Below are 22,000 nucleotides of genomic sequence, written 5' to 3' on the forward strand. Positions count from 1 at the left end.
CTGTCTGACTGGTAGGGATATTCTGACCTTAACCTCATTGTCATGGTTCACTATTATCAATAGGTCAACCATATGTTAGTGCATGGAATGATTGCATGGTGTTCATGGTGTCTGGCAGGATTCATATGATCTTGACCTCATTTTTATGGTTCATTGGTCTATGTTTTATTTTCGTAATTAGATCTGATTTCAGATTCTATAAGCAATAGTCTAACTATATTCGTTGTATGGTATGCAATTCAATCATAAAAGAAAAGAAAAGAAAAGCAGGCGAGACATGTTTGCGTGTGCAATCTTGTTATTCGTTTATAGTAAAGTCAACAAGACATCAACCTTACATCCACCATATTAAGTTCATCACAAAAGACATCTAAATATATGATTCATTTAGACAAATTAAATCAACTATAAATTAGTACAATCGTATCTATGATAATTTATTAATTCTTTGTTAATTCTATTTACATAAAAAGACAAATAATGAATTATAATATGCAAAATAAATGAAAAAAAAATAGCTGGGGGTTTTCAAAGACAAACTGGATTAAGTACTACATGTATCACAGTCAACAATTGCTAACACTAATTTAAACACTTAAACAATATTGTCTGTAGCACTAATATATTCTAATAGTTTGGTTCCTGTTGTCGCAAAGTAACCTTGACCATATTAATGAAGAATTTGAGGTCAATAGTTCAAATCCGCCTTTGTTGACGTTATGCTGTTAGAAAACTTGCTTAATGCCTCATGTGCCTCTGTAAAATAAAACATACAAGTTAATAACTGGATGTCGTTTTTGTTGTTGTTTTCGTTCTTTGAGCATCACACGTGGTTCTTATATGTTTTGCAGGTCTGCTCGAGACCAATAGTATGGGACGAAAAATATAAGAAATGTGTTGATAGCGTCAAAGCAAGAAAGGCCCTTAAAAGAACAATCAAGTTTCAGCGTAATAATAATGATACAGCGTGGAATAAAATCCTGTCGCGGTACTAACATAAAATTGGTAATGATACTACGTGAAAATAATTCATGCGGCGGTCTTAATGTAGTAATGGTAATGATACAGAGTGGAATAAAGTCCGGCGGCGGTACTTATGTAGTAATGGCAATGACACAGCGTGGAATAAAGTCCTGAAGCGGTACAGTAATGGTAATGATACGCAGAGTGGAAAAAAGTCCTGTGTCGGTACTAACGTAGTAATGGTAATGATACAACGTGGAATAAAGTCCTGCGGCGGTACTAATGTAGTAATGGTAATAATACAGCGTGAAATAAAATCCTGCGGAGGTACTTATGTAGTAATGGTAATGATACAGCGTAGAATAAAGTCCGGCGGCGGCACTAATGTAGTAATGGTAATGATACAGCGTGGAATAAAGTCCTTCGGCGGTACTAACGTAGTAATGGTAATGATACACAGCCTCTGAGTGGAATAAAGTCCTGTGTCAGTACTAACGTAGTAATGGTAATGATACAACGTGGAATAAAGTCCTGCGGCGGTACCATTGTAGTAATGGTAATGATACAGCGTGAAATAAAGTCCTGCGGAGGTACTCGTGTAGTAATGGTAATGATACAGCGTCGAATAAAGTCCGGCGGCGGCACTAACGTAGTAATGGTAATGATATACAGAGTGGAATTAAGTCCTGTGTCGATCGGTACTAACGTAGTAATGGTAATGATACAGCGTGGAATAAAGTCAGGCGGCGGTACTAAAGTAGTAATGGTAATGATACAGCGTGGAATAAAGTCCAGCGGCGGTACTAACGTAGTGATGATAATGATACAGCGTGGAATAGATATGAAAATAAGGAGATGAGGTATGATTGCCAATGAGACAACTATCCGCCAAAGTTCAAATAAAGTGGATGTAAGCAATTATAGGCAACCGTACGGCCTTCAACAATGAAAAAAAAAACATACCGTATAGTCGGCTATAAAAGGAAGTCCTGATTTGTTACTTACGTAGTAATTGTAATGATACAGTGTGCCAGTCCGGCGTAGTAATGGCAATGAAATACTTTGGATTGAAGTTTTTATGCGACAGTATCGACGAAGTAATGAAAACGATACATGGATTGAAGTCTTCATGTGGCAATACCGACGTACTTAAAATAATGATACGCCTTGGGTTGTATCGACGTATAGTTATGACAATTTCAGTTCTCACAATATAGGTTTGAGGGATAATTTTCAGTGAAAAAATCAGAGGCATTAGTCTATGCAAAACAGCTACTCTACAGTGGGTTGTATGACGGAGTTTCTACCTTATTTGTAGTATATTGTTGCATTCTGACTGTATCGTATATCATTCCAGTACTGAAGCATTGACGAATGATCGAATAGTAACATCGCGGATTGATAATCAACAGCAGTGGTACCTACCAAGTACATGTATAAGAAATATAAAGGTATAAGTTTTTCCATTTGAATTGATTCACATGCGGTCATTTCGGGACCTTTTATAGCTGACAATACAGTATGGGTCGTGTTAATTTCGGAAGGCCGTACGGTGACCTATAATAATTGCTTAAATCTGCTTCATTTGGAGTCTGTTGGATAGTTATCTCATTGGCAAAAATACCACATTTTATAATGATACTGATTCAAGCACAAGACTTGATAAATGACAATGTGTTGTAGAAGTTCTCGATAAATGACAATGTGTGGTAGAAGGTCTCGATAAAGGACAATGTGTTGTAGAAGTTCTCGATAAATGACAATGTGTTGTAGAAGTTCCTACCTTTGAGTTTCTGATGAAGAGTCAGTCTAACATGTCTTTCTTGCAGCAGCTCATGTGACAATGCATCTATGATTAAAAAAAAGAATGGTTGATTAAATTTTTAAATATTACATTTCATCTATTTGAATTAGAGCATGCGTAGCTGGAGAACCTAAAGTAATTTTAACATACTCTCATTCCATTCAACTCTACGTTGAGTTATCAAGACTTCTTCACCCCAGGGCAATAAACGGGACGGACGTTGTCTGCGAACAAGGATATTCTTACCTTTCTTGAACACCTGATATCCATTCCAGTTTTAATCGTAGTTCGTTTTTCCAAAAGATAAGGTTTTTGTGTTCTCTCTTCGACTTTTTCTGTCTAGTTTGGTTATGGATCTGTTTTGTAGATTTTGAGGTTTCTCGTCTGTCTGAAGATTTATGCACATGTATCATTGCTGTAAATTTGTATTGTCAGTTTTATTGGCTCTTACGGCTTTTCATAGCTTGAGCTTTGTCTTGTTTTGTTGGTTTATAAAAATTTCTGTCATTAAAAAGCTTGCTATGCGGTATGGGTTTTGCTCATTGTTAGAGGCCATATTGTGACCTATAGTTGCTAGCTTCTACGTCATTTTGTCTCCGGTGGAGAGTTGTCTCATTGGCAATCATACCACATCTTCTCATGTTTATATCTTAGCTTGATCATGTGTCTCTTCTGTTTGTTGGTTCGTACATTTGCTTTAGATTTATTTCGTCGGACACCTGTCTCGTAGCTTTGTTTTTGTTTCGTCTGTTTGATTTAGTTTGTTTGTTGGGTGGTGCACCGTCTTTGTCTCATCTGTTTTGGTTGATGTTTACCTGTCTTTGTCTCGTCTGTTTTGTTGGTTCGTACATCTGTCTTTGTCTCGTATACTTTTGGTTCGTACACCTGTCTCGTAGCTTTAGGTTGTTCTCGTCTATTTTGTTGGTACCTACATGTGTCTTTGTCTCGTCGGTTTTGTTGGTTCCTACATGTGTCTTTGTCTCGTCGGTTTTGTTGGTTTTTGACACCTGTCTCCTATCTTTTGATATGTCTCGTCAGCGCTGTCTCCTATCTTTTTATATGTCTCGTCAGCGCTGTCTCCTATCTTTTGATATGTCTCGTCAGCGCATTGTCCGATGGGTTTGGTGATTTTTAATTTCATCATCGATTCAGTTGGATAGATAATTTTATTTTCTACCTTTTTAAATTGTATTCTTATCAATTCAAAATAGTTTTTTATAATCATTATTTTACTATGTATTCTCATTATTATAACATGAACCCATCCTTAAAATATAAGTGTAAGTGAGGAAAAAAATCTTATTTCTAACCTGTATATATATTGATTTTTTATAGTGCATATTATTTATTACCTTTTATATCCATAATCTCCTTCTCTATTTGACGTCTAAGGTCCATCTCCTTCTTCAATTGATCTTGTAAGTCTTCTAAAATCATATAATTATTAATTCTAAAATATGTATCTAAAAGGTGAGGTCTCAGAGTATTTATAAAACTTAAGCAGTATGCCTTCTTGTTGAATTTTGTTCCATGAAAGTGCTTTGGGCAATTGCAGTCAATTAAGTACGTCTGGTTTTGCTTTAAATTAAAAAGAGTCGCATATTTTTGTCTCTTCTGATATATAACAAAAGGGGATACTAATTGTGTGTGTTTCATTCGATAAGCAAATGGTTTTATTATTTGGAAAAAGCATCTTCAAATACTAATGTCAAATAGTTAATCCCAGTTGTGTTGGTCAGGTATGATAATTGTTTTAAAGACTTGCTGTAACTGAATAAACTTTACCTATTAAAATCAATATTTACATTTTAATATTAGAATATGTTAAAGATTCGATGGGTAAATGTCACAAACATTTAATGTCAAGAATTATAAGTTTTTACAACACGCCAAAAATTGTTATGATTTGCTTATTACAAACCTTTTGACAGCTGTACGACATTCTCGGCGCTTTGGTGAAGTGATGATTTACAACACAGATCTGCAACAAGGAAAACCTACATGTAAGCATTAACGACTAATTATCCCATTAAATATGTTAATTAACATGGAAAATGATATATGGCCATGCAAGTCATTCGAAATCAAATGATTTAATAAGGTAATTGATTTAATCAAGTACAATATACATATAGACACTTCCGCGTTTGAGTCGATACGTATTTCAAAATAAAAATTTACTACCTTCTTGTGACCATCGATGTCTACAGTTTCATTTTTCCGTCTTGTACCATGAATTATTTTTTCTAATTATGCAATTATACCATACGATTTAGATAGAAGTTTTTCATTAAAGTCAATATTACGGTGACGTACATAGATCAAAATGAACAATTCAAAATAACATTTATTGTTATTATCTTAAATTCTGAAACATTTGAATCAATAATAAGTCAATTTACTCTGTATATAAATATTAATTAATTAATGTGATTATGAATCTTCACTTGCAGCTCATTTAATTTAAATCTTTATTGATTTAAGATATTTTTTGAAAATGAATCATGACATATATCAAATACCACAACAACCATAAATTAAATAAGTTGTAATGATAATTGAACAGTTATATAAACACCTTTACAAAAAAAAATACAAATTATAAATTCACATATAAAACATGAGCCACTCTAAAAAAGTTTATCACATACCATGAAACATAACAAATAGTCTGAATATTTTACCAAGAAACAAAAAGTATATACTTCCCTTCTTTTATCACAATAAATGTTGAACTGGTTTGCTGAATTTGAATAATCCAATACAGTGGGTAAATAGAGGAAACGAAAAACACAATGCAGTTTCCTTATTTAAAGCTACCTGGTATATATCTGTGTCAGATTGGCACAATAAACAGGAGGAAATCTAAGGGAAATGGGTTGACGGAGGGGACATGAATATTTTACTGTTATTTTGTCTACTCATAACCTTAAATCGGATACATTCGAAACCAAAAGCCCCAAAAGACACCTGGGAACAACTTTTGGGTTTAAAAAATAGACGTGCGTCTATACAATAAGTCCAGCTCTAGATATCCACGAAAATAAAACAGTCTGAAATCACAGGGACTGTCACATATCTGCAATGAACACAAAATTGTATGGATCTGAAAGATGATAATCTACTCACCAAGTGCCTGTTCTGATATATCTTGTTTCTTTTCACTTGGCAAGTCCGTCTCTGTTTTGTTTTCTTCGATCTTTGGAGGAATCTTGTCTGTTCCTTTTTCTGAAGTTGTCGATACATCTAAAAACAATTTGATAGTTCTATTAGACATACACACAATTCAAAATTATTTACTGCGGCGTATGCATATTCACTTACAGATGACCTATCAAAAACATTTATCCCAACATTTAAAACTTAGTCAACAAAGAAAATAAAGTAATATACTCACCACTCAAATCTTTCTTTTCTTTGTCCTGGAATTAAATACAGTACATTCAATTAAACTTGCAAAAATAATTGTGGATGTAAAAAACTGTTTTCCGAATAACCTAGCATATTTTACTTCTGTGTTCTACGTGGTAATGTTAGGTTACACTAATTTCATGTTTATTTAATTATTAATTTACTTTATATCACAAATAAAATGTCAGCAGAAACATTTTAAAGCCATGGTTTATTCGTTAGCTGCGGGGAAGTATGAATACTGCAATTTTTCACTTTGAAGCATTAATTTCTTCGCCAAATTTGCTAATGTAATTAGACAGAAACCAGCCATCAATATCAAGACACGTTTGTTTGCAAAGCGTCAAAATTATTAAGTACCAGTTAAATATTTTATTTGCCGTTTGTGCTAAATTTACATTTTGTTTGAAATATTCATGAAAATAGGAAAAACAATTCGAACTTTTGGGACCATTTTTCAAAATTTGTGATACTTAAAAATATTGAATAATATAAAGATAAATAATGCATATAATTCATTAGTTAAAATTGGAATTTGTCTGAACACTTAATTAAACTATAGAATAAATTTGATGAAAATTAGATGAACTTCCGCTATCGCTTGTTATCCTCTAATGAAGGAAGACATATAGATAGACATTTACATAAAGTCTTTTAGGCTATACACAGTCATTGAATTTTAAAGGGGAACAAAATAACGAATACAACATAAATGTTGAGAAAATATAAACTATCAACTTGAACAAAACGCATTGTCAAGCTTTTAATTGTACTCTGTTTTGATAATAAAAGATGCTACGTTGGAGGCATTTTATAAGCATTCTTATGTTATCCCTTTATAGCTTACTGTTCGGTGTGAGCCAAGGCTCCGTGTTGAAGACCGTACTGTGACCTATAATGGTTTACTTTTATAAATTTTGACTTGGATGGAGATTTGTCTCATTGGCACTCATACCACATCTTCTTATATCTATATATTATGTTGGTCAGTTGATTAATATCAGTTTTCGGAAAATGCAGAAATGCATGCAATATTAAGTCTCATTTAAGAAATGGATGCTTCTTTTTGTAATTTTATTGGGGATGTAAAAGTGTTGGCCGAAGCAGATTTTGTATGATGCGCGGAAGCGCTCAATTCTAAAAATGTGTGCACGCTTTCAACACTTTTACACCCCAATAAAATTACAAAAATAAGCATTCATTTCTTATAATTACATTTTTATGCTAATAAGATCATGAAAAAAAAATTATCAAGTGTTTCTTTTATTTACCTGTGCACTTTTTTGTAGAAGCACGTGTCATCACGAATGTAGCATTTGATATGAAGGTTAACTTTTGAATGACGCGCGATTGTTGTTAGCCAATCAAACTAACGAATTCTCATGAAACATACATGTAAAGTAATTATTTAATCGTATAATTGCATTAACGATTTTCCAGTGAGGACCTTTAGGTATATGTAAAGTACAAACCTGTTCAGAAGATGACTGGCCACCAAAAGAAATAAAAGTAGGAGATATCGGTCCCTTCTTTGTTTCCCTTAGGATTGGTAGGGATTCTCCCTTTTCGTCACTGTCTGTTTCAACGATTTCATCTGTTATGTTGATTTCATCATTTTCTTCATCACATGAGACTTTATCATCAGTCTTGGTAGAATCTGGAGTGCTACGACACGTTACATTTCGACCGACTGGTCGGAAAGCGGAAAATCTTTCGTTCTTGTCACAAAAAGAAGGACTACTTTCTGGTGATGAAGGACTGCCATGTTCTCTCTCACATGTTTGTCTTGTTTCGTCATTGTTCGTTATCTTTAAGGAATAGCAATTATTGTTAGTAACTGGGAGACGACTGGGATTAATGAGACCATGATTCCACATCATTCCATAGGATGGCATAAAGCTTGGTAGTCCCCACCCTGTCTGGAATCCAGTTGACGTTTTAGCATCAAAATTGTCTTTATTTAAATGCAATCCAATACCAAATGGAGGCGAGTGGTTAAAAGGACTTATTGGATACGATTTTCCAGGGACGGATAAGAAAGGAAAGGGCGGATACGAATTTTGACATGAGTCAATGTTTTCTCCACTGCTTACATTAGCACGTGGTTTTTTTACGCTGCTTTGACTGTGATTTGTCTGACTTTGCGACTGTCCTCTTATAGCAGACGACAACAGTCTTTTTCTGCTTCCACCATTAAACATAGCTTTGACGTCCTCCCATGCATGTACAACATCGTCTGCGTCAAAGTCGACCAGTTTAAGGTGGCGGCGCCATGAATTGAAATTAGCGGCGTCTGGGTGATTGTATTTTGATTCGGGAGTTTTATGAAAATGAAAAATAAATTTATTTGGAGAAAAATACATGTTGCAGTAGATACATTTGATACATTTTGCCCTTGAACTGTTGTATCTAGATGGTTCAAACTTTCCACGCCCTCCCCATCCACATTCGTGATATACATCAAAACTAAAGTTTTCTGGTAGTTTCGGAGGTGAATTATCTTCTAAAAATGATTTAACAAGTCTTTCAGCTTCACGTTTTGTTATCATTCCACATCTTCTGGATGATATAGGCATAGCTCCCGCTCGACGAAGTATTTCGAGCTGAACTGGAGTGCACTGGACACACGTAATTCCTAAAGCTACTCGGCGGTTGTGGATTTCGTTATAGCTGTAACTTTTAAGCAGTGTATTGGATATCTGTGCAAGGCACAATCGTTCTTTGTTCTCGATTGTTAGACATACTATGGATACACCATGTAACATGACTGTTGTCACGTGATTATTACGGACATACATCACTGGTTTTGTTCTCTTCTGCGGAGTTGGTGGAATTTGCGTAAGATCTCGACTGCTCTCGTTCTGAAAAAAAAATCCAACCAAAAACCAAGTCAGATGAATAACGTTTATTTAATCCTGTACTATTTATGGTCATTTATCTACTCAAAAATAGCTAATCTTTCTGATAGTTTCTATTATGTCAGATGGAAAAAGATTGAATTTGATTCCAACAAAAAGTTAATTTACTCATTCTTTTGTTTGGATATACAAGTCTTTTGTAACATGCATGGATTATTGTATATATATTTTATCGTGTTTAAGCAATGGTGTTGTCTGTGTGTTCTAATCTATCTTTAAACCTTTCTATTATTGCTCAATTTTCTAAGCTGGAACTATTATGGAGCTTTTCAAATTCTTGTCAATCTTTCAATACTACTGTTTTTAACGTCCATCACCACGTTTGAGAATTTTATGAGCTGTTCATAAGTTGATGAAGAACTTGCAGGAAATTTTTACTCTCACCGTATTTGTTTGCTTCAACAAGCACATTGACACATATAACTTGTTCTCTTGTTTTTTGTTGAATTAGCATTTTATTCTATTAAAAAACGATTATCTAGTAAAAAAAACTTTTTTGTTCTATATCTTTATACACTTAGTAAGAATTTGTCTAAATACTAGATACTAAATGCTTAAGAGTTTAAATTTTAATAAACCTTAAAATATTTAACTTGGTGCACATATTAACACCAACAATATACAATGAATAAATGAGACACTAACTAAGACAGGTTCAGAGAGTTGTTCAATATACAATGAATTAATGAGACACTAAATAAGACAGGTTCAGAGAGTTGTTCAATATACAATGAATTAATGAGACACTAACTAAGACAGGTTCAAATGTTGTTCAATATACAATGAATTAATGAGACACTAACTAAGACAGGTTCAGAGAGTTGTTCAAACTTATTTAAATGTTAAGTTAGTGTTTATATAATATATACCGCAAACATTTCTCTGATTTTGTTGCATCATCCTCTTTTCTTCGAATGTGATATCACCGAATTAGAGTTATCAAGAAATTTGTATTTACATGAGCAACACGACGGATGCTTCATGTGGAGTAGGATCTGCTTACCCTTTCTGGAGCACCTGAGATCACCCCTGGTTTTTGGTGGGGATTGTGTTGCCGAGTCTTTAGTTTAGATCACCCCTGGTTTTTGGTGGGGTTTGTGTTGCCGAGTCTTTAGTTTAGATCACCCCTGGTTTTTGGTGGGGATTGTGTTACCGAGTCTTTAGTTTAGATCACCCCTGGTTTATGGTCGGGTTTGTGTTGCTCAGTCTTTTAGTTTTCTTTGTTGTGTTTTGAATGTTGTTTGTCTTTTTTGCAGTTTTTTTTTAATTTTTGCCTGATTAAGTGAATTTATCTAAAAGACTAAGAGACTTTTAAAAATGGTGAAAATTACTGGCCTTACTCTTTTCATAATTTAGTATATTGTCTATAGTCAGAACAAGATCAAAAACCGATCAACACAAAATAGAATAATCAAGACAGTGCATTCTGATATGTCACAAACAGGCAAAAAGGAACATTTATATATAGATCTATGTGGAATTGCAAACGTTAAAAAAAGAAAAACTTTCCTCTGGCCTTTATGGCTTACAGGAGGTTTTGCCAGATTCAGTACGAATTGTTTACCGCTGACATTACTTTCTATATTGAATGAATCATCTAAAGTGCTCTAATTCTGTATTCATTATATAAACTACAGCATTAAAACAAAACGCTAGCCATTTATCATGAAAACCCATATTATCAATAATTAATTGACAAATAGCTTTTACATTTCACCTCGGGTGGCGTTAAATGATGATATCGTTAAATGTAAATTTGATGGCATTGTTTGTCAACTGATTGTTTCCTGTAAAGGATAAAGTCTTCCGTCCGGAAATTACATTTGTTTACCTCTGTGTAAAGCATCAATACCTATTACTTAATTAATTCTTACGGAGATCACGGGATAGTTCTAACTAAATCTTTTTAAATCAATGGTTATCCCAATCCTCAACGGAAACACCAATTGTTGTCGGATGAAATATGAACTCTAATCATCGGTATTGTGTTTAGGTCTGATGATCATTATGATAAATCCGGTACTGTTTGAATTCACTTATGACATCTTTTCAATTTACAAGGTGATTTACGGCTTTATCAAAAGAATTGTTAAATCAAAATTTTACAAAGTAGATGCCAAACATCTTGGGTATGAATACCAATTTGATTAGTTTGCGTGAGAGCTATTTATCAGCCAGATTATACCGATAGAATAGCAGATTAAATAGTCATAATATAGGAAATGTATCTTTTCTCATTTGAAGATCTCTGATGTCTTTCAATTTTCTGACGAATTCGCCTTAAGTATAAAAGACGGTCCGTACGGAAGATTTCAAACTGAATTAATTCGCAAAAAGACAATCGTATGAAATCCCACTGGAAAGAAACTGGTAGCCTTTCTAGAAGATTTATAAAGGCTTGGTAGCGTGAAACACGTTAGTTAAACAATAGAGTTAAAACATAAAAGATATGTAAAGCTCTATAAACGTAACTTATTTTCCTTATTTCCATCATATTAATCACATTTATACAACTAATCATTTGTTCCTTTCACGTTAATTCCGATCAACATCTTCTGAAGGTTTATAATTCCGATCAACATCTTCTGAAGGTTTATAATTATGCAAATTATCATTAACGTATTGCATGCTTACATTTTACTTCATCTCTACGCCATTATTCAGAAGATGGATTGAAACGTTCGTTAGGAAATAAAACTTCAAGTTGTCAATGTTTTAATTAAAGGTTTAAATTTACTGTACAGGAACAATATTAGTAGACAGTTCACATATGTCGCTCAGTACTATGTGTACATGTTGAGCGAATCTGCATATGCTTAACACAAAGCCGCGTCAAGGATTGAATTTCAATAGAATATAGAAGTTATTAAAATTGAACCATTCATTTGTAACTATTAGAAATAATTATTCAAGAAAGATCATATACGTGTAACACTACTTTCCATAATAATATGCATTATTTAACATTGCGTTCCGTTGCATCAATGGCGGAAACATGAGTGCCCGGAGTAATACCGTCTATTATTCATGCTACAGAAGAGATATATGCCCCCTCTCCCCGCCCCAATAAAAAAGAAATTATTTTTATTGCTACAGACTGAATTGTCAGAGTTTTTATTCCTTAATTTTTTTTTTTTTTTTCATATTGGTGTAGTTATTTTGTGTCATGAATTGAATCACCTTATCCTCTTTTCCCCGTTAAGATCATAATAAATTAAATAAAAAAAAAAATTCATTCATGTTTTAAAATGATTTATATATATATATATATATAACGTTATTTTTCTACTATGTCGCATGCTCATTCTCCAAACATCCTTACCCTTTTAAATTAGTGCTATAAATAGCATTTACAAATATTTCCGTCTATACAAATTTACATTACAATGAAATTCTCTCTCTCTCTTTTTAAAATACCTCGTCTTTTCAGATTATAATATTAAAAATTTTAAGTTTGACATTCGAAAACCTTGAGCCATAGAAGTATAAAAAAGGTGATCGCTAGAAAAAAACTTTAGGTGCTATGATAGAGGAAGTATAGAAGTATACAGTGTTATATTGTTATTTTATCTTAAAAGGGAGATGGCATGGAATTCACTATCTAACTGGAAAAAGGTATGGTAATTATGACATCTGTAATATTCTGTAAAAAAACACTTAGCAGTTGGAAAATGTGGTTGATCAAAGATCAGAAAGGTTAGGCGAGGTCCTAAGAACTGAACACTAAGTTAAAAGAAACGTGAAATATTGAAATACCAACATTTGAAATCTCTCTACAAAGACATTAAAAGCTAAAGTAATTACAGTTTGGTATGATGCGACATAGAAATTGTATATTTCGATAGACTTGCGATAATGCATATATTTAACAATAATGTTTGATGCGTAACTACTGTTTTATTATAAGAAAATCTTGTTTTTGTGTCCTTTTTCAGTATTCAAATTATTCTGACGGAACATTGGACGCATCTCTAGACGAAATTCATGTTCTATGGTATAGATTTTAACGTGACCCTAAGGACTAAAATCTTAGAACTTATTACATAATTCAAAACAAAATTCATATCGACTATGATGACTTATAATTAAGGTAAAACTATTGATGCGAACTCAAAGTGCAAAATAATTTAACATTAATATTGAAGACCTAATCACTTAAGAATTACGTTGATCAATAATGAAATAAACAATCATTTTGTTATTATCTTGTCAGCAAGGACTGAGAAAAGATAAAACAATCGTATGAATGATTTACAAGTGTGCAAAGTTGATGCAAATTCTAATTTAACGTCATATCACACCAGCTTTAATAAATTGAATAAAATATTTTATTTGTCTGACTTTCATTTGTTAATGATGAATACAATTATTTGCTGTTTGTAAAACATGGAATTTCATATCAGCATATCATCTTCCTCTTTTATACCATAGATTGGTTTATACATCTATTTTTATACAAAAGACCACTTTTTATCTTTCCTAAATTAAAAAATTTCGGGTAAATTTGATATGTAATATAAATAATTAATTTACAATAATGTAAGAGGTCACTGAAGTAGGAGAATGAATCAAATGAAAAGATAAAAACTCACCTTTTTTAAAAAAAATATTCATTGTATAAAGCTTCAATCGTTTGGTCAATAATCAAAGCAAACATAATTGATTTTAATGTACCAATTTATTCGCTACAAGCTGTTCAAATTTCCTTAACGTATCGTAACGGTTTTATATGGGTTTACTTGAGAAAAAAATGACACAAAGTAATAAATAAACGAATCTAAAAAGAAATGAGATGACATTAAAAATAACTATATACTATCAATTAAAAACAGTAGGGAAAGCTCTATTCTATGACAAATCTTTGGGAGAAATTTAGTATACAAAATAAGTGACCACAGAAAAAAAATACGGAGCACGTCAACGATGTTTTCCTAATATATTTTTTCCTGGTAAAACCACAGATCGTAGAATACAGTTGTTTATCTTTTCAGACAAAGAAATTAATGGCAATGTCTATAATGGTATATATTCAAACTTTTACGAATCAAACTAAATATGAATGGTGTTGGAAGAGTCCTGAAATCCCAACCATATATTAAAGTCAACATAGAAAGATAGTTATGTAATAAGATAATTTCATTGTATGAACATTGACTTAACTGAAGAAATATATATTCAAAGTAAAAGATTATATTACAGATCATTTTCAATTTTTCGATTTTTCGATTTTTATTTTCAAAATTAAAGTAGAAAACAAAACTGCAGAAGTATTAAATCTTGGTAGTAAAAAGTAAAATAACAAAAATACCGAACGTCAAGGTATATTCAAAATGGAAAGCCCCTTTCATAGTAAATGCAAAATCATAAAGACATTAATGAAAGGAATATTTGATTTGAAGTTTATCATTGACATGAATAGAAAATAATCAACAAAATAATAATAAAAAAAATGTATATAAGTCTGAAATGAGAATTATCAACTCCTAAATAAAATTAAGGATATTAACGATAACATAATCCTGGTACACTAAGTCTAATAAGCAGTACATGTAAACTTTATTGTGTTGTGTTTGATGCTCATGTTTTTACTTCTTCACCAAGAGCCAAAAGTTGAGATAAGAGTTCTATAAAATAACACAGGGAGCATTATAACCTATAAAAAACCCGTTTCCCAGCTATAAATGTCCATAAGACTGCATAAACAGTGTACCGGTTTTATGGTACTAATTTTACGTGTACTGAAACAACAGCCCGAACTATTATTTCACAATATCTACATTACAAAGATATTTTCTGAAATTCCGGAATTTTGATTGGCGGACGACAATCGCACGGCATTCCAGAATTATGTTTCTCAATACAATGCAACACTTATTTATACTACATGTGCTATCCATGACAACGTTTAAACAATCACAAGAAAACAAACGAAAAGTTTGAATTAACTCGTATTTTCATGGTTGTAGCATCAAAAAGTTAGTATAAGTTTTTAGTAATTTTATAGTGTTTCACGCATAAATCAGGTCGTTGGTTTTTCCGTCAATTGTTTCACAATTTGTCATGCCAGGGCCTTTCATAGCTTACAATAAAAGGTCTTTAGTGGATATTTGTCTTATTTGCAATCCTACCACATTCCATTTTATATTGATAGTGTGCACATTTTTTGTTAGCGCTTCGTACAAAATATGCTCCAGTCAACTCTTTTATACCACAACAAAATAATTAAAATAAGAATTCAATTCTTAATTATTATAAGATCTACTCGTAGTGAATTTTCCAACTGTTTTCGTATAAATAAATTAATCTATCAACATTAAATGTGTATTAAAGTTATATTTTATATTGCTATTACTTAAACGTATCTAATGTATTTATCTGTAAACGTACCTTCATGTTGTACCTGTATGTTATATCTGTATGTATTTTATCCGTTAGGTATCACAGAGTAGAAGTAATTAAAATTCTGTTTAATTAATAAATAGTCAATGTACTGCATGTCTAGCGATATTAGTTTGACTCTTTAACCCTGGCGATGAATCAGTTGCACTTTCTTTTATTTTAAATACAGAAGGCTATACTGAATTTAAATTTGTAAAATAAAAAATATCAAATACAAATTTAAATAATATAAATATAAATGGCATACCAGCATCTTCTTTTCGTATTTGTCTTCTTCTGTTTTTGTTGTTTTAAATGCATAAAATCCTCGACCATTTAACACTGATATTGTTATTTGTGACAGAAGCACCTGTAATTTACAGGTATAGCGTGTCTTCCGTTATTTATACGGCTGCTGTAGCATAATTAATGACAGTTCAATTATACACGAACATATGGGAAGCGATCAGATGTAAATGTTATGATTATCATATTCTATTAGGAATGGAAAGGCCTTGATTATAGTCCAAACACTATAGACTGGAACTAGTGAGGGCGGGATGATGTTTAATCATATTCCAAATGTGATGGTTCATTGGTTGATTATTATTGACAATTACCAATCAAACTGTCGCTCAGGATGACTTCAGTGAACATTGATTTGAATGTTTTAGAATTATACTGTAATTTTGCTACTTTATGGGTAAAAAATTAAAATACTTTACGTTCCGTGAATTTGACTTGTTTTCAGTTTTGATTATGGACAAAGACATTTATATACAGTTTCGTTTGATCAGTTATAGGGCAATATTTTTATATTTTTCAGAAAATAAATTACTTTCGTTCATAAGAGTAAATAAAACATTTTACACTGTAGCCATTAAGTCTTTTAAACAATTTATTACCGTAAAATAAGTCTTTAAAGTATAACTAAAATTCATTGAAAAAGAACGCATCGGAAATATAAGGTACGAGATGAAAGGCAAACTGTCTGTCACAAATATTTGGAACAATGAGATAAAGTTTTATATAAAACCGAAAAAGAGTAAATTTCCATTTTGATTGAAATTGGTGAAAAATTGGAACATTTTTATACCATTAAATTTTCAATTATTTACAGGTACATGCCAATGAGAAATGAGTCACAGTAACGTCCCTTTACTATTGTATATATCGTATCAAGGTAACGAACACTTTATATATATGAACGTTTGTTGCTTTATTGAATATCGCAAAAACATAAATTGATAACAGTACAATTATTGTGGTATTAATATCATTTTCTGAAAAATTCTGCTGTAGCAATAAATGATCCTGAAATTATCATCATATATATAGGTAACAGCCAGTTAGCATCAATTCGAAAGTTACACCTTTGATAACTATATATATGTACTTGATTTTGGATCATGAATTGACACAATGATAAAGTGTGAGTATGAAAATATTCCTATCGTCATCTGAAAACAACGAAACACATAAAGATTCGTAAAAAAACTTCTGTCACATAAAATTATAAATGACAAATCTCTAATAAATATAATTTCCCCAATCCTATTAATTGAAAATTATACCTTTTACAGTTCTTAAGACATTGTTGTTTTCACCATGATAAACCACAGAGTCAACATGAGTTTGTATTCCCTGTCTTTCATCTCAACGAAGGATAAAATAATCTATTGTTTAGATGTTCATAATGTAGTTACTGACAATTATTGTCAAAGGAAAGAGGATTAAGAAGTTGACGCTGTTATTAAAGTGCATCTTTATGAAAGAAAAGGAACATTCCATATGTTCCTAAATAAAGAAATATTAAAGGGTACAAGTACAGATTATTCACGATTTTTAATACGACGCAAATTCCTTTCATAAACAATATGGCACTTGTTTCATAAACCATACTGCTATTTAAGTATTGTTTTAGGGGAATTTTTGAATGATCATTTTTTGTGGTTCTATTTTTTTTTTGAAAAAAATTTCTTCAAAAGACGATAGCTTTTATGCAAAATATGGGGTAATAACATCTTTAATTATAAAGTAGAATTCCTATTTTTAAGACGTCGATTTATGTTTAAGGAATTAATTCAGTTTTAATGTTAAGAAGATAAAAGACAAGAAAATGAAAGATTACCGTTTACACCAGAGAGGTCATGTTCTGCAGTATGTATTCTAATTCAAACCTCTGTTTGTCATTCACATTTTAGTTTTTTGAACCATTGACATTGATAAACAGTAATTAATATCCAAAACCACAATCATGCATGTCATTAGTCAAATTTAAATATGTCCAATAGAATTTATATTTATTTATAGAAGCTCATTTCTAGTCAACGACAGTAAATGCGGAGAAAAATATACATTTGATCCTACAGTCATGATAGCGGTCGCATCTTTAAATCATTTGATATATGAGTCATTAATTAATTAACATCTTTTTTTATAACTGACACAATTAATTTTGGCTGCTTCAATTTACAAGAATTACCACAGGTTGACATAAACGTAAGCAAAATGTACATTTAATTCTGAAAAGGAAAACAGTTACTAACAATTATTGCAATATCAAAAGTAATTAACTTATTGACAAAAGAAGGAAAAAGGTTATTTTGTTTGATTATTATATCAATATTCGTCAAACTGAATGATTGTCAAATGATTTTATTACATGCACAGAAAAAGGTACTTCACCTATATCGGTGAGTTTAATTATGTAACTATTACTGCAAGAAACGGAAGGAGAATGCATGTCACCAATTGAGAAATGCATTTAAAACTGTTATTGGAAATTTGAATAACAAAGTTAGGACAGTGTTTGAATAACAAAGTTAGGACAGTGTATCTCATCGTAGTTTATATCAATGCAATCATTTTCAGAAACGCCGGGAAAGTAGTTATATATCTATTTTTTAAAATTTGAAAATGCATTTTGAAAGGAAAATGCAATACAATAATCCAAGAAGTTTTACTGTGCATATCAGGAATAAGATAAACCAACATTATCAAATGAGGCGTATTAGGCGATTCTACTACGTGCTTCTTATCCTTTTACTGACTGACTTTGTGTAGTATCGAATTTGTTCGGTTTAGATCATTGTGTAATACTAACGGTTTATATCATTGAATTGAAATGCGATGCAGAATATGTGAAAAACTGGTAGCTGTTTGACAGCTATATAGTGTGACGACGAGGGTTTTTTAACGACCTTGACTACCCATGAGGGTCCTGCACTGTCGGTTTAAAGTGGGAATTTACATTGCTCAATTATATAGTTAAGGTAATAGGTACGTAAATGGACAATGAAATTTTCCATACAACTAGAGCATGAGAAACTGCAGATGAACATTCAAAAAATTATATATATAACTTTTATACTTTCTGAGATAAAGCAAATAAAATATCCCCAAAATACACTATAGTACGATCGAATGCATATAATGTATAAATACACGTAAATATCGTTAAAATGTTTAGCAATTTTGACTTACAATGAACATTTCTCGAAATCCTGTCCTACGAATTTTATTAGAAAATGATATGTTATTGCTACTCAAATTTCCGTTTTATTGGTATAAAATTTACATGGGGTCGCCGAATTCGGTTTTTGAGTATTAATAGTTGAATCTTCTCTATACAGGAAAAACGAATTCTGTGACCCCCTATAACTTTCATATCAATAAAACGGAAATGTTAGTGTCAATAACATATAAGTTTTAAAGAAAATTCGTAGGACATGTTTTTGAGAAAAGGCAACTTAAAGTAAATTTTTCAATATATTTTTTTTTTCTCGATATTTACGTGCATCCTATACATTTGTACTTCTTTCTACAGAATATTCAATTCGCACACATTACTTGTCGTCTTATATTGTTTGTAGGTACAACTGACTTGTTGTCTGATCTTATTTGTCTTTTCACCTAACTTGTCGTCGTATCTTGTTTGTACACCCGACATGTCGTTTTTGATATGCTTCGTTAATACATCGTACTCTCGGTTCCGATTAACAACTGAATTTGTCTTTACGCAGTCGATCTGGTATCTTCCTCCTGATCTGATATTGACCATATCCCATTGTGAAAATAATAAAACCAAAGAGAAGAACATGACATAGTTATTTCTCAATTTTTGTAAGTCAACGTTACGTAGCCAAGGAATTGAACGCGTGCAGTATTTCCCGAAATTGCACTTGTTAAATATCGCTTGAAAATACTATTGAGACATTAACAAACGCTAAACACTGTCGAATCTTGTCATTCTAAAATTTTGCTTTACAATAAAAGTCCTAGGGGCTTTGGATATGATAAAATGTACAATAATGGGCACTCACAAACAAGAAAGTGCAAGCAAGATTAAAATATTTGCCACTGTAAGCAGGAAAACCTAAAACAATTCGGAATTGTTAAGAAAATGTATAATAGTTTATTCAAAATTTATTTGATGTATGACAGATTGTTTAAATAAAGTAAATTCTTACACATGTAAGCACCTTTTGGTCAATCTTAAAGGGAAGTTCATGGTAAGAAACAAAATTTCTGGAAACTGATTATGCTGATTATGCTGATTATGATCATATTATTTGTAGAATAAAGGATAAACGTGCTTTGAATCTATAGCTACAATTTAAACTATACCAAGAAATACTTCTGTTATTTAATTTCTGTTGCAGCTTGTTCTTTTTTGTGAATAATATTAAACAGTAAAAATTTGGAAGACCGACAACGCTGTTACCTGATTTATCATTTCTTTTCACAGATGATCTCGTACAATTACCATGCATTTACCAATACCCAGCTAAAGTACATCTTAAGAATATCTCTTCATCTTCTTTGACGTGAATCGTATCTGTTGTACACAAGAGAGTTTAAATTCAACATATGAATTTATGTTTTGAAGGTGAATCTTCTCTGTGGTGGTTAGAAAGTCAAAGACATGTATTGTGGCAACTTGCACTACAGTTTTTAGAGATTTTCATTTTTTTGGGATTTTCCCAGTAGCCATCAAAATTTAATTTTTGGATGCATGGCTATTCATGCGTCTCGTGTTTTAAAATGTTTCTGAAGTGAGGTTATTTGATATGGAATTTGCTTACAATAAGCACCAATATATTCTAATCCAACAATATTTTTTTCAAAGGAAATTAAATATAAAATAATTTTATCTTTATATATACCTGATCTCATAGTTATTCATATGTGTAGTATAGAATATTCAGTACTATATTAATAACAATGAGACAATGTTAGAATACGGACATTTAGTAATTTCGCAGCTTTTCCGATATTTTTACGCAATTTGAAGTATGCCTTGAGTGAAAATGTTTCTTTTTATCAGATTAACTAAACAACATCATTGCATGTATATATGGATAAAATATAAATGTATTTATGGAAAGTTAAATAGAAAAAAATACTTTCACAAAGAAGAACATGTTTCTCGTAATCACTGCTTTAATGAAATGTTAATTGAAGATGAGTATAAGTATTAAACGTTGTATTTTATTGAACACATTTTAAAGCGATCGAATACATCTCATGTTTCCGATCTTTTCCAAATTTACATATTATATATCGAAAATGTAAAATCTAGAAAGGACATTTAGAAAAAATAAATATTACTGATATTTTTCTGTGTGAGTTTTCCCCCCGATTCTGTTATACCGTTAGCCCTTTTGTATTTATGCCGTTGAATCAAAGAAAACAGAAAATCTTGAACGGATTTTTTTTAATAATCGTGCATTTAAAGTTACCAATTTAAAACAAAACTGTACATATTCTGATCGTCTTCAACTCGTTATTACTATTTAAAATTTATTTAATAAGACACGTAGCTTTTCTAAAATACAAAGGCTATAAAAACTGAACATTTCATTCATTTCCATTTTTTTTAGAAAACTTTCGATATCACTTTTACCGAGAGAAATCCTTCTTCAATTAAAACAATTTTTAGATATTTAATATAAGATCAAAATGGGTGCAAAAACGATATTGATGATAGAAAGTGAAGTTAATTAGAGCCAGATTAGTAGTTATCCGTTCCCTATAGTGATGCTTCATTAAAACAGTTGAACTTTATCATACGTAGTTTGTTATAACGATGGACCAAATCTTCAGTCTTAAATTATATTTCATTGTTGTTTGGAAAGCTTTAATCACTGTCACTCAGTCTTTCTTCGCTCACAGTGTTACACTCAAACATATGGGATCATATTCGAAAGCCATTCAAAATATCAATTTGGACGTTGGTGCTTCCGTTAAATCCCTGTAATTGAATATAATTACCGACTTTTAACAATAGAAGATTGCTTGCTTTGAGTGAAGTGTTGAGTTAGATACAAATTTGAATTAATACTTGCTAATTTAAGCTTTCACAAAGATAACGTTTCAAATTATCTTCCACCTTATTCGAATTGGTATATAACCAATTAATTCATTATTGTAAATATTTAAATATAAAAAAATAATGACATATGGAAAAACTGAATATAAGCCTTATAATATAAAGTATATACATGTATATGTGTCTTGTTCG

At 31.5% G+C, this 22,000-nt stretch overlaps 1 protein-coding gene across 2 annotated transcripts; it reads right to left on the reverse strand.

The window, feature by feature from the left end:
- Positions 1 to 424: 424 nt before the first annotated feature.
- On the reverse strand, positions 425 to 15,925 carry LOC127733804 (SKI family transcriptional corepressor 1 homolog-B-like). Of its 2 annotated transcripts, none has more exons than XM_052243126.1 (8): positions 15,743 to 15,925; positions 7,651 to 9,039; positions 6,165 to 6,189; positions 5,897 to 6,013; positions 4,689 to 4,748; positions 4,120 to 4,194; positions 2,747 to 2,812; positions 425 to 756 (listed from the first exon to the last, which is right to left on the reverse strand). In XM_052243126.1, the coding sequence occupies exons 1-8, from the start codon at positions 15,746 to 15,748 to the stop codon at positions 689 to 691; spliced, it is 1,806 nt and encodes a 601-aa protein (XP_052099086.1). In that variant the 5' UTR covers positions 15,749 to 15,925; the 3' UTR covers positions 425 to 688. The 2 variants fall into 2 exon arrangements, with proteins under 2 accessions (XP_052099086.1, XP_052099087.1); XM_052243127.1 differs by lacking the exon at positions 15,743 to 15,925 and adding an exon at positions 15,484 to 15,514.
- Between the last annotated feature and the right edge of the window lie 6,075 nt (positions 15,926 to 22,000).

The sequence above is a fragment of the Mytilus californianus genome, unplaced genomic scaffold (assembly GCF_021869535.1).
Source record: "Mytilus californianus isolate M0D057914Y unplaced genomic scaffold, xbMytCali1.0.p SCAF_3, whole genome shotgun sequence".
NCBI lineage: Eukaryota > Metazoa > Mollusca > Bivalvia > Mytilida > Mytilidae > Mytilus > Mytilus californianus.